Raw genomic sequence first — 12,895 nt, 5'->3', positions numbered from 1 at the left:
AGTATCTCATAATTATGAATTCCATAAAAATGTATAATACTTAGTATTATGAGATAAAAGTGGTACATTTGATGTATGACGTTATTACAGACTTGATTAGATCAATAATTGATGAGCATTTTTTAAAGACCTGAGCTTAAGTAACATAACGGTACCCCAGTTTGAGAACCACTGGTGTTGATGATGATGATGATGATGATGGTGGTGGTGTAGCTGGATCTATGTTGGGCTCTGAGGAGGTGATGCTTGGAGCTCCTGATGTTCTCCCTCAGCTCAGTGTCTGATTGGTGGAGGACTGAGGATGAAGAAGGAGGAGGAAGAGGAAGAGGAGGAGGAAGAGGAGGAGGAGGAGGAAGAGGAGGAGGAGGAGGAAGAGGAGGAGGAGGAGACCACAGAGAGGAAGGAAACGAGGACCACGTCACGGAGCCTCGGAGTAAAAAACGGTCTGAGCTTTAATGGACGATCCGTGTCGGTGTTAGTGTGAGACTCATCTTCATCTTCATCATCATCATCATCAGTGGTGGAGATGTACGCACTGGCCCTCGTCCTCGTCCTTCTGCCTGTTTTCTGAGGCTTGGATCGAGCCTCTCCGTGACCGTGACGCACGGAACTTTAAACACATTTTTCTCTGAAAATCCATTGTTTTAATGAGAGAAAAAGCCTCGTGACTCCTCGGTTCCATCGTGGGTTCTCAGGGCACGGCTGGAGGCTGCAACATCTTCTGCACATTGAACAGGTAGCCACCCAATGGCCTGCTGCTGCTGCTGCTTACCGTGCACGCACACATGCACACTCACACGCACAGTGATGCCTGCATGCATGTAGCGCCATAGCATGTGAATGGAGGTGTGGCCATGGCCTTCATGGCCGAGCTGATCGATGATCGATAGATGCAGCCTGAGCTCCATCACTGTCACTGCAGAGGGTTATAAAACACAGTAATGCATGTATGATATCATATGTTAGTGTGTGTGTGTGTGTGTGTGTGTGTGTGGAGGGGTGGGGCACTGAGCCACAGCAGAGGTCCTGGAGGGCTGCAGTCCTGCTGCTTTCACATGTCACACAAAGGAGCACAGATTAAACACAAAGGACAACAAAATACACACGACAACATCAAAATTAGATATAATAATAATAATAAAAATACATATAACGACTCACGAAACACACAAAACAATATCAAAAATTACAGGAAAACAAACAAAATGATACCAAAACACAAAAAACATAAAAACAAGACAGAAAAATCTACAAAAAAAAAAAAAAATTATATATATATATTAATACACACCCAAAAAAAATCAAAATTTGAAAATAATGATGGAGGATTTTACCAAACACACACAAAATTACTTCAAAAATATGCAAAAAATGACAGAAACAAAACATCAAATTTAATTTTAAAAAAACAAAGTAAAATTTACCAAAAATTGACAAAAAGAGACAAAATGACTCCAAAAGCACACACACAAAATTATGATATGACAGGAAAAGAGACAAATTGATACCATGACACACACTACACACTACAGCTACTTCCTGTAAAGACACACACACACACACACACACACAGAAAATAATGACAGAAAATTGCTAAAAATAAACAACATGCACACAAAATGACTTCAAAAATATGCAAAAAAAAAAACCTAAATTGCGATGATCAAAATTATGCTTACAAAAATTTTACCAAACAAAGACAAAAAGAGACAAAATGGCTCAAAAAAATGTTGAAAATGACAGGAAAATAAACAAATTTGTTCTAAAACATGAAAATTAGACGAAAAAAAAAAGCATAAATGACTGGAAAATACATATTAAATGAATACATTTTTGGGGAAAAAAAAGCAATTTTAAAATTTTACCTTTCAAAAAATGACTGGAAATAAGACAAAATGACACAAGTAAACAAATACATTAAAAATAGCAAAATGAAAAAAATAATAATAAAAGAAAGTAAAAATAAAAATAAAATAAAAACAATGAAAAATAGATACAAACGACTCCAAAAACACACAAAATAGCATTAAAATTAGTTTAAAAAAAAAGAAGTATAAAAAATACACATCACTTCAAAAATACACAAAAGAAATGTCAAAAATAGGGCTGTCCAAATCTGATATTGTTATCAGATATTGGAAAATAAAGAAAACAACAACAGAAACACTCATTCTGTGCTCTGTGCTCTGATTGGTCGTTTTTCTCAGTGAATGTTGATATTGTAGATGATATTATTGTTATATATTAGCATTAGCATGCTGTAGTGTAGTAGTTTTCACTGTGTTTCCATCAGGTGACGGTGTGACATCATGAGTGAACTGGAGCAGCTTCGTCAGGAGGCCGAACAGCTCCGGAACCAGATCAGAGTGAGCACAAAAAACTCTACTTCCTCAAATAATGACAGTGTTGCATAATTAATGATGATTCTGCTTCCTGTGGAATCCTCAGGACGCCCGGAAAGCATGTGGAGACTCAACCCTGACACAGGTGAGCAGGTATCTGACAGGAAACGCCCCCTTTTACACTGGAAAACAATACATCTTGTGACGTTAATGATCATTCATTTAAAGCTGCTCAAGATGATCATCATAGATCAATAAATAGAAGATTATTAGCTTGAAAAAAAGATGACGGTTGAAATTCCAGCTTGAAACTTTGATTTAATCTTCCTGCATTGCATTGTGGGATGTGGAGTCCTGTAGATGGATCATATTAGTGTGTTTTACTTCATTCTTTTTGTGATTTCTTGTGTTTCCTCATCAGGAAAGGAGGACAGTGATTGGTTGACTCCAGTTTGTTCCCAGTATTCCCATTGATGTCACCTCACAACATCAAATATTATATTTTGTCTTCCAATCTTTTCGTGTAAATCACAAAATAAACATCTGACATTGTTTTTGCTGCAGCTTTCAGTGAAAAACATCAGAAATGTGTTGGAAAGACATTTTATCAGAAAAATCACTGTAAGAATGAAGTAAAAACATTTTAACGCATCCATCTACAGCAGTGGTTCTCAACCTTTTTATCCTGTGACCGCCAAAATAAAAGTCCCAGAGAGCAGGGACCCCCATGTAGCTGAAGGTGGTTGAACACAGACATGAACATTGGAGACAGGACCATCTATAAGGGGGAATAAAGGAGAGAGATTTTTGGGGTCCATCCATAAAGTCAGTAAAATGATGTTTTATTGTTCTATGAATCTGCATTTATTTATTCATCTGAATAATATCCACTGTTATCCAGGAACGTTTATTATTATTATTATAATCATCTTAAAGATGGAAATCCTGGTTTTAATCACAAATAAAATGGTTCAAAGTGACCAAAAATGGTGGAAAAGGAGGTGAAATGAGATTTTAAAAACCACAGAAATTGGTTAAAAGTTGTAAGTTAGAGTGGATAAAAACAGACAGAAAAAGTGGTAAAAAGGGTTTAAAGTGTCAATATTGGCTTAAAAGTAGAAACAAATAGTTTAAACTGGCAAATAATGGTCATGACAAATACTGAATTTGGTTAAATTGGCAAAAATAATCCTGAAATCTGGTGAAAAGAGGTTAAAAGTGACAATAATGAGTCAACATGTGACATTAGGTGTAAAAGTGGTGGACCCCAAGGTTGAGAACCCCGGCTCTACAGGACTCCACATCCCACAATGCAATGCACCAAACTTTTCCAACAATGTCAGTGGGAAAGTGTTTACAGTGGAGATCAAAACAAAGTTTGGAGCAGAAAAATATACTTTTTACATATTTTATTCTGAGCCAATGATGTTTGATTGTTTGTCCATTTCTTTGATTAATTATAATTAAATGTTTACACAAAGCTTTTCATTTTAAAATACTTTTTACTGGTTAATAATAATCTTGTTCATCTCTACAGATTACGGCTGGTTTGGATCCCGTGGGTCGGATCCAGATGCGGACGCGACGCACGCTGCGGGGCCACCTCGCTAAGATCTACGCCATGCACTGGGGTTCAGACTCTAGGCCAGTCAGCACTTTTACTTATTATTACACAAAGTGAAAAGAAGTACAACATTAATATAGCAGAGGATCCACAGCAGATTTCAAAATAAAACAATTTCAAATGAATTCTAGAGGAAAGCTGATACGTTTGGATACAAAAATATGAATAAACATAAATGAAGGTTTAGCTGTAACAAAGCTGTGTAAACTGATTCATTTAAAGATGAACGTTTTATTCCTAGAAAAGGAATTTTGTCAGAATTCCTGATGAAAAATATAAAATACTAAAGATGAAACTGTTTCATTGAACAGATGCTCAACTATTTTAATCATTAAACTCAGAAAACTTTTACTTTAAGCCAGGCTCAAATATAATCGCGTAATTGATAATTAATTACAATTATGACATTATTATAATGAGTGAGGATGAATGTTATTATTTTTCTTCCGTAAATTCTTAATAATTTAACAAGTTGGGTTTCAAACTTTTTGAGTTATTAAATGTGCAAATTTTAGTTCCCGTCAACTTCAATTGGAAATTTCAACTTTTTCAACCTTATTGCTAATAAGCATCTGTTGCTAGGATAATGTTAGGTTTTTACTATTGCTAGGCTAATGCTAGGTTAGTGTTAATGCTAGGCAAATGCTAAAGCAAGGCAAATGCTAATGCTAGGCCAATGCTAGGATAATGCTAACGCTAGGTTAATGTTAATGCTAAGTTAGTGCTAATGCTAGGCGCATGCTAATGCTAGGTCAATGCTAGGTTTTTACTATTGCTAGGCTAATGCTAGGTTAGTGTTAATGCTAGGCATATGCTTAAGTAAGGCAAATGCTAATGCTAGGCCAATGCTAGGCTAATGCTAACACTAGGTTAATGCTAATGCTAAGTTAGTGTTAATGCTAGGCTAATGCCATTGTCACTACATAATCCTTTCACGTAGCAGATATTTTCAGATCCTTTCAATGCATCCGCAGAACGCGTCTCCATCCATTCAGTCTATTTTACAGCAGTTTGTTCTATTTAAAAATAATTACAAATGAATGTTCTTCGTGAAGTCCAATTTATTTCGTTTTTATTTCATTTTGTGTTTGGTTTTTGATCGTCAATGTTGTGTATTGTGTTTTTTTCAGTTTTTGTTTTTTAAATAAACTATTAAAAACACCACGAAACAGTCACATATTTACATGTGTACTATTAAAACGTTGTACGGTTGGTTTACATTCAAATATCACGTCCCAGCAGATCTGTCGTAAGGAAGTGACGTAGTCTACGCACATCTGAAAGGATCCGCTCCGTGAAATTTCTATAGAATTTCATGGAAATTATATAAACAAATATCATTAAAGTGTAATTAAACGCAAAACTGTGGAACCATGTTACAGTTCTATGTCTCACAGATACTGTACATAGTTAATTATAATATGTTTCATATCAACTTTTACCGCTACCTGTTACTTCTCTTCAGGATCATTTTACCATTTTTAAAAACAATGAAATCTAGGGGTACACAGACACACACCAAACATATTAAAATCAATATTGTCATTGATAAAGAATCCTATCAAGGTAACCAATAGATGAGAAACTAATTAGATGATTAATAATATTTATTAGTATATTTTACAGCTGATTTAAGACATACAGTAAGTCAAACTGACCCGTTAGCATTAGAGATGCTAACAGAAAGCTAACACAAGAGGAAGGTTTAAATGTTGGTGATTAAATGTAATAGATTTCTAGTAATTAAGAACGTAATTGTAATTGTCTTCATAGTGGAAATTAATAATTGTGATTTTATTTGTAATTGGAAAAAATGTCAGTCACCGTAATGATAATTTAATTGTAATTGAACATGGATAATGGAAGACGGAATTGTAATTGAAAAATGTAATTGACCCTAACCCTGCTTTTAGCCTTTCAAAATAAGAGCCCTGCACACAGGCTACATTAATTAAAGTCCTGTTTATTTTTCAACTGTGATGAAAAAGAAACAATGATTAGTAACTGAATCATCCTCCAAATAACAGCCATTGTTTGGGATTTATTAGTTGCTAACAGCTGCTTCTGCTCACACAGGAAGTCCAGGACATGTGTTCAGTGATGTTATTCTCTGTCTGTGCAGACTCCTGGTGAGCGCCTCTCAGGATGGAAAACTGATCATCTGGGACAGTTACACCACCAACAAGGTCAGAACACACAGCACTACTGTCAATTACATCTTTCAATTACAATTACGTCTTCAATTATCAATGTTGATAATTGTTGTTTTAGGGGACACCACATGATTTTGTGCTTTATTCTTTAGTTTTGGATGTTTTTACCATAATTTTCTATATTTTATGTTTTGTCTATATATATATATATACAGTATATATATGTGCAGTTTTGTGTATTTTTCTGTCATTTTGTGTATTGTTGTAATTCTGTCTCTCAGTGATGTTGCACGTTATTAGTTTTGTGTATTTTGTGTTTTTTGTAGTAATCTTGGGTGTTTTTAGAGCAGTTTTGTCTGTTTTAGTTAATTGTCTCATGTATTTTGTTTTTGTTATTTTGTGTAATGTTGTTCTCATTTTGTGTGTTTTTATGGCCATTTTGTGTATTTTTTGCTGTTTTTCTGTTATTCTTTGTGTGTTTTTGTTCTCATTTTGTGTATTTTAGACTCTGGCTCATTTACAGCATGTCTGTCCATTCATGTGCACTGTTAAATAATCAATAAATAAAACTCAATTATGATTACAGTGACCAGCATTTTTTCCAATTACAACTATAATTACAATTATTCTTTTTCCCCTGAAAGTCAATTACAATTACGTTCTCTGTTACTCAATTTCAATTGCAATTGATCACGATTACTGAGCCTTTAATAAATAATGTAACTTTCCTCTTGTGTTAGCTTTCTGTTAGCATCTCTAATGCTACCAGATCCTAAATCAGATATTAAATATTATCTGTCATCTAATTAGTTTCTCATCTATTGGTTGCTTTGATAGGCGTCCTAATCAATGAATATATTGGTTTTATTGTTTTTGTTGTGGGCGTTTGAGCCCTTATTTCTGTCAGTGTACCCCTAGATTTGGTAAAATGATCCTAAAGAGAAGTGACGGTAACCTTAATATTAAACATATTTTAATAACTACATATGTGTGAGACATAGAACTGTAACAGGGTTTTTAAATTATATTTACAAAGTAAATGAAGGGATTCCAATAATAATTGAGTGACTTCCTGTTTGCAGATGCACGCCATCCCTCTGCGCTCGTCCTGGGTGATGACGTGTGCGTACGCCCCCTCTGGGAACTACGTGGCCTGTGGAGGCCTGGACAACATCTGCTCCATCTACTGCCTGAAGACACGGGAGGGCAACGTCAGGGTCAGCAGGGAGCTGCCAGGACACACAGGTAAAGGAAACAGGCTTTTATTGTGAAAGGAAGAATTTACACTCATCTTCTACAAGTTTATTTCTCTTTATACCATTATTTTTATTAATATGTATTTGTATATTTATATGTTTCCTCTCTTGATTTATTTTTTATTTATTATTTTTATTATGTTATTTATTTGTTTTTTTTCTCTTGCCATTAATAGCAAACTAATACAATTATTTATTTGTATTTTTATATGTTTCCTTCTCGCTCTATTTATTTGTGTTTCTTTCCTTTTACCATTAATATAAAACTACTAAAATTATATATATATATATATATATATATATATATATATATATATATATATATATATATATATATATATTCATACGTTTCCTTCTCTTTTTATTCATTATTTTATTATGTGATTTATTTATTTGTATATTTTTTTCTTTTAGCATTAATAGCATCAAACTTCTACCATTATATACCACTAATGATTCTATTTTTTATTTTATTATTCTTTATTTATTATTATTTATTATTCTATATTTTCACTTTCTAATCCTGGCCTCTGTGTTTGTTACTCAGTAAAACAAAAATGATCAAAAACTAATTCTAGAAGAAAAAAAGTGAAATTTGTGATATAAAATAAATTTGTGACATAAAATAAATTTGTGATATAAAATAAATTTGTGATATAAAATAAATTTGTGATATAAAAATAGTGTCACGACCCAAAAAAGGGTTGTGAACCAGTGTTTTCAAACTGTCTGTGTTTATTCCAGGTTATCTTTCCTGTTGTCGTTTTATTGATGACAATCAAATCATCACCAGTTCAGGAGACACAACATGGTGAGTCCCACGTCTAAGCCCCGCCCCCTCCCTCTACCTCTACCTCTAACTGTGCACTCTCTGTCTGTCTGCCCCAGTGCATTGTGGGACATAGAGACCAGTCAGCAGACCACAGTGTTCTCAGGCCACAGTGGAGACGTGATGAGTCTCTCTCTCTCCCCTGACCTTCGTACCTTTGTGTCAGGGGCGTGCGACGCCTCCGTCAAACTGTGGGACATCAGAGACAGCATGTGTCGTCAGACGTTCACTGGACACGAGTCAGACATCAACGCCATCTGTGTGCGTGTATCACACACACACACACACACGCACACACACACACACCAGTCATTTTGTGTATTTTGTTCTCATTTTGTGTGTTATTCTTTAATTTTGTGTGTTTTTATGGTCATTTTGTCCATTTTTCGCTGTTTTGTCAATTTTTGTGTTTTTGTTGTAATTTTTCTGTCATTTTGTCAATTTGTGTTTTTCATTTTGTGCATTTTCATAGTCATTTTGGTTATTTTTGTAATGATCTTGTGTGTTTTTGGAGTAATGCTGTTTATTTTAGTTGTCTTGTGTATTTTTTCTGCCATTTTGTTCTCATTTTGTGTGTTTATCTTTCATTTTCTATGTTTATATAGTAATTCTGTGTATTTTCTGGTGTTCTGTATATTTCTCTGTTATTCTTTTTGTATTTCGTTCTTGCTTTGTATATTTTTCTGTAATTTTGTGTATTTTCATTGTTATCTTGTGTGTTTCTGGAATAGGTTTGTCTGTTTTAGTCATTTTTTGAGTATGTTGTTTTGTATACATATATATATATATATATATATATATATATATATTATATATATATATATATATATATATTTATATATATATATATTTATATATATATGTATATATTTGTAGTCATGTTTGTTTTTTGGAGTAATTTTGTCTATTTGAGTAGTTTTTTGTGTTTTTTTCTGTCATTTTATATATTTTTGTTCTCATTTTGTGCATTTTTCTAAAACTTTGTGCATTTTTCTGTCATTTTTTGAATCCTATGTTTGTGTTTGTGTTGATGACGTCACGTCTGAGGAAGATAAAGAATTGTTTTAAACTCCAGGATGAATAAATCATCTTTCTTTCTGTCTCAGTTCTTTCCTAACGGAAGTGCGTTCGCCACCGGCTCAGACGACGCCACGTGCCGACTGTTTGATCTGCGCGCCGACCAGGAGCTCAGCATCTATTGCCATGACAACATCATCTGTGGCATCACCTCCGTGGCGTTCTCACGCTCCGGTCGTCTGCTGCTCGCTGGATACGACGACTTCAACTGCAACATCTGGGACGCCATGAAAGGAGACCGAGCAGGTGGGCGGGGCCAGGCCCTGAAGGGGCGGGCTTTGTTTAACCGTTTACACACCGTCATTAAACTCTGCTTTAATGCAAAAGAAAAAAAATAATAATAATAATAATTTAATAAAAACAAGCTAATCATGTCACATGATCAACATTCATGTCAGCATTAGAACAATGAGGAATCAGAGCATTATTAACACAGGAAACTATAAAGATTAGTGTGTTTTTGTTGTGCTTTTATCACTGTTTTGTCATTTTTCTAGTTGACTTCGTGTGGTTTCACTTTTTTTGTATTTGCCGTTGTTATGGTTTTTTTTATGGAGTGAATTTAGGTTTTTTTAGGAGTTACTTTGTATTATTTTCTCTCATTTCTGGATTTTTGTTGTCATTTTTGGAGTTATTTTGTGTGTTTCTGCTGTGTTTTGGAATTTTTTTTCCTCTTGTATATTATTTTTGTCTATTTCTGTTTCTAACAAACATTTGCAACTGGTGCAGCTCGTTGTCTAGTGTGTAGTTTGTCATTTTGTGTGTTTTTGGGGTTCACTTTGTATTATTTTCTCTCATTTGTCGAGTTTTTGTTGTCACCGTAAAGTTTTCCCTTATTTTGTGTAATTTTGTTACTGATTTTGTTTATTTTTGGAGTCATTTTGTGCATTTTTAGTGTCTTTTTTTTTTTTTTTTTTTTTTAAGTAAATTTGTGTATTTTTTGTCATTTTGTTTGTTTTTGTGTCACTGTTTTTTTTTTCTTCTCATTTTGTGCATTTTCATTTCCATTTTGGAGTAATTTTGTGTAGATTTGTTGTCATTTTTTGTGTGTGTGTGTGTGTGTTTTCATTGTCATTTTGTGTATTTCATGAGACATTGTGTATTTACTTTGGTGGCCCCAAAAAAATACAATCAGTATTTTCACAGTTTGTAAACAAAGCGTAGATGTAAACGTGTGAGTCTGTTCACTATGTTCTAATAACAGAGTTAAAAGTCCGTCTGTCTGTATTTTAAAACATTTTTATGTCTTATTGTTTAAAATCTTTTCTATAATCTGAATTTATCAGAAACTCATGACGTTCAGGCTGTGACAGAAGCAGCACAAACACGTCTTTGTATGTGAACAAAAGTAGGACAAACCTGTCATCAGTGTGACTTCTTCTTCAGTCCTCAGGCCCAACAATCCTCCTCCTCCTCCTCCTTCAGAATAAAGCGCCTCTTGTCTCTCTGCAGGGGTTCTAGCCGGACATGATAATCGTGTGAGCTGTCTGGGTGTGACGGACGATGGCATGGCCGTGTGCACCGGCTCCTGGGACAGCTTCCTCAAGATCTGGAACTGAGACGTGCACGAGAAGAAACACACACACACACACACACACACACACACACACACAGACACAGCTGACAGACAGACGGGTATCAGTGATGCTCCCTGAACGCACCACAGCAGAAAAGCCTGAAAGTGCACTGTACATATTATATAGGACTTAGCTACGCCCTGTCTTTTACACACCACACACACACACACACACACACACACACACACACACACACACACACACACACACACACACACACACACACACACACACACACACACACACACACACACACACACACACACACACACACACACACACACACACACACACACACACACACACACACCCTTGCTGATGTTTTCAGTGCACAAAAAAAGACAAACACACAAAAGTAACAAAGTAATCCAGTTGAATCTCATTGAAACTGTAAAGAATACAACACACACACACACACACACACACACACAACCTGCAGATGATTTAAAACAAGGCAAACGCACACAAAAGTGACCAAATAATCCATTTGAAACTATAAATTACACACACACACACACACACACACACACACACACACACACACACACACAGAGGAATGAAGTGGACAAACGTACAGTTACTTTCTTTGTTTACAATCCCGACCTATAAAAACCCTCCAAACATCTTTTTCTGTCTGGTTTGGCTCTGAGGTCAAAGGTGAAGAAGAATCATCAACACTGGAAAGAAAAACACGTGCTACACACACACACACACACACACACACACACACACACACACACAATAATAAGAGAGAGAAAAAGCCAAACTAACGAGAGTGAAGCAGTATTTATACTCTGACGTGTCACTGTATTATCTGGACATTACTGTGGTATAAATGTACATAATATGAATAAATAAACGCTCTCCTGTCAATCACCGTGTCGTTATTCATTTTTACAATCATTCACACGACTGTGAGGAGTTTAGAACAGACACATAAACACAAATACACAAAACAGCTAAAATACAGGAAATGACACTTGAAACACACAAAAACAACAATGTAGGAAATCTATAGAAAAATATACAAAATGACAACAGAAATACACAAAAATAACATATTATACAGTATATATTTTTGTTTGGTTGCCAAAACTTCACCAAAGTTCAATCACCTGTTTTTTGTCCCATTTATAAATTTCATCCAAATCCTTTCATAACTAATCGTTTTAACAGAAATACAGTTGTTTAAGATTGTGTTGTTTTAATAATAATAATAATTACAAAAAACTAATTAAATATTTCAGAAATCACAACCACATAGGTTAAAAAATAGATTTAGTGGCTCCCGAATAGATTTATTTCTGTAGTTTTTATTATTTCCAGTCATCTCATGCCTGGGGGGGGACAAAGACTGACACTTTATTTGTTATTTTTCTACTCTCTCCCTCAAGTCCCCCTGTAGGGCCATTGCGTAACCCTAGGGGTACACGTACCCCCATTTGAGAAATCCTGCTGTAAAGTAAGCTACCCTCCAACATCTAACAGTCTAAACTAAAAAGTCAAAGTGATCAACACGACCAACTGTTGGAGGTGAACGCCAACATGTTAGAAGTGGTGAAGTCAAAGGAGCAGGCCCACTGCAGTCTGGAGGAGCAGGTGAAAGAAAAGGTGACCCTGCTGGAGAACGCCCTGGTCACAACACAGAACCTACTGAAAGCCAAAGATGTGGAACTAGAAGAAGAGCGGTCCAGCCACGCTAAAAAGAAACCTCTATGGAAAAGAATCCACCAGTGGTTTACCAGGAAAACCAAACATTAGAACAATATAAACCTCAAGTTTGACTCTTAATCTCTATCCCCCCCCATGATGATTTAAAACGTTCCTCTGTCCTCTCTTTATATTCTTTTCTTCTTTAAATGCAGGAAGAAACTTTTATTAAAAAAATATGAAGAAACAAATGAATAAACAAAATGTTTATAAAAACAATTGTTGTGTTGAACTGAGTTATTAAGTTGGGTCAGATCATGAAAATCATAGTATAATAACTTTTTTCCTCAAGAATTCTGACTTTAAATTCATAATTCTGACATTTTT

General features: G+C 34.9%; 1 protein-coding gene across 1 annotated transcript; it reads left to right on the top strand.

Annotated features, from left to right (window-relative positions):
• Positions 1-363: 363 nt before the first annotated feature.
• gnb2 (guanine nucleotide binding protein (G protein), beta polypeptide 2) lies at positions 364-11,067 on the top strand. Its single transcript, XM_028467166.1, has 10 exons — positions 364-736; positions 2,294-2,366; positions 2,449-2,487; positions 3,880-3,986; positions 6,089-6,152; positions 7,202-7,364; positions 8,120-8,186; positions 8,264-8,465; positions 9,311-9,527; positions 10,734-11,067. Exons 2-10 carry the CDS (start codon positions 2,310-2,312, stop codon positions 10,838-10,840), a joined length of 1,023 nt encoding a protein of 340 aa, XP_028322967.1. The 5' UTR covers positions 364-736; positions 2,294-2,309; the 3' UTR covers positions 10,841-11,067.
• The last annotated feature ends 1,828 nt before the right edge of the window (positions 11,068-12,895 follow it).

The sequence above is a fragment of the Gouania willdenowi genome, chromosome 14 (assembly GCF_900634775.1).
Source record: "Gouania willdenowi chromosome 14, fGouWil2.1, whole genome shotgun sequence".
Classification (NCBI taxonomy): domain Eukaryota; kingdom Metazoa; phylum Chordata; class Actinopteri; order Blenniiformes; family Gobiesocidae; genus Gouania; species Gouania willdenowi.
The sequence above is the reverse complement of the archived record's forward strand: the minus strand, read 5'-3'. Positions and strand labels throughout refer to the sequence as shown.

Excerpts from the sequence above, each read along its gene's own strand:
- gnb2 (XM_028467166.1), top strand. The coding sequence starts at position 2,310 with ATGAGTGAACTGGAGCAGCTTCGTCAGGAGGCCGAACAGCTCCGGAAC. Across the intron at positions 2,367-2,448 it reads AGCTCCGGAACCAGATCAGA|GACGCCCGGAAAGCATGTGG; the intron begins GTGAGCACAAAA and ends TGGAATCCTCAG. Across the intron at positions 7,365-8,119 it reads GGAGCTGCCAGGACACACAG|GTTATCTTTCCTGTTGTCGT; the intron begins GTAAAGGAAACA and ends TGTTTATTCCAG.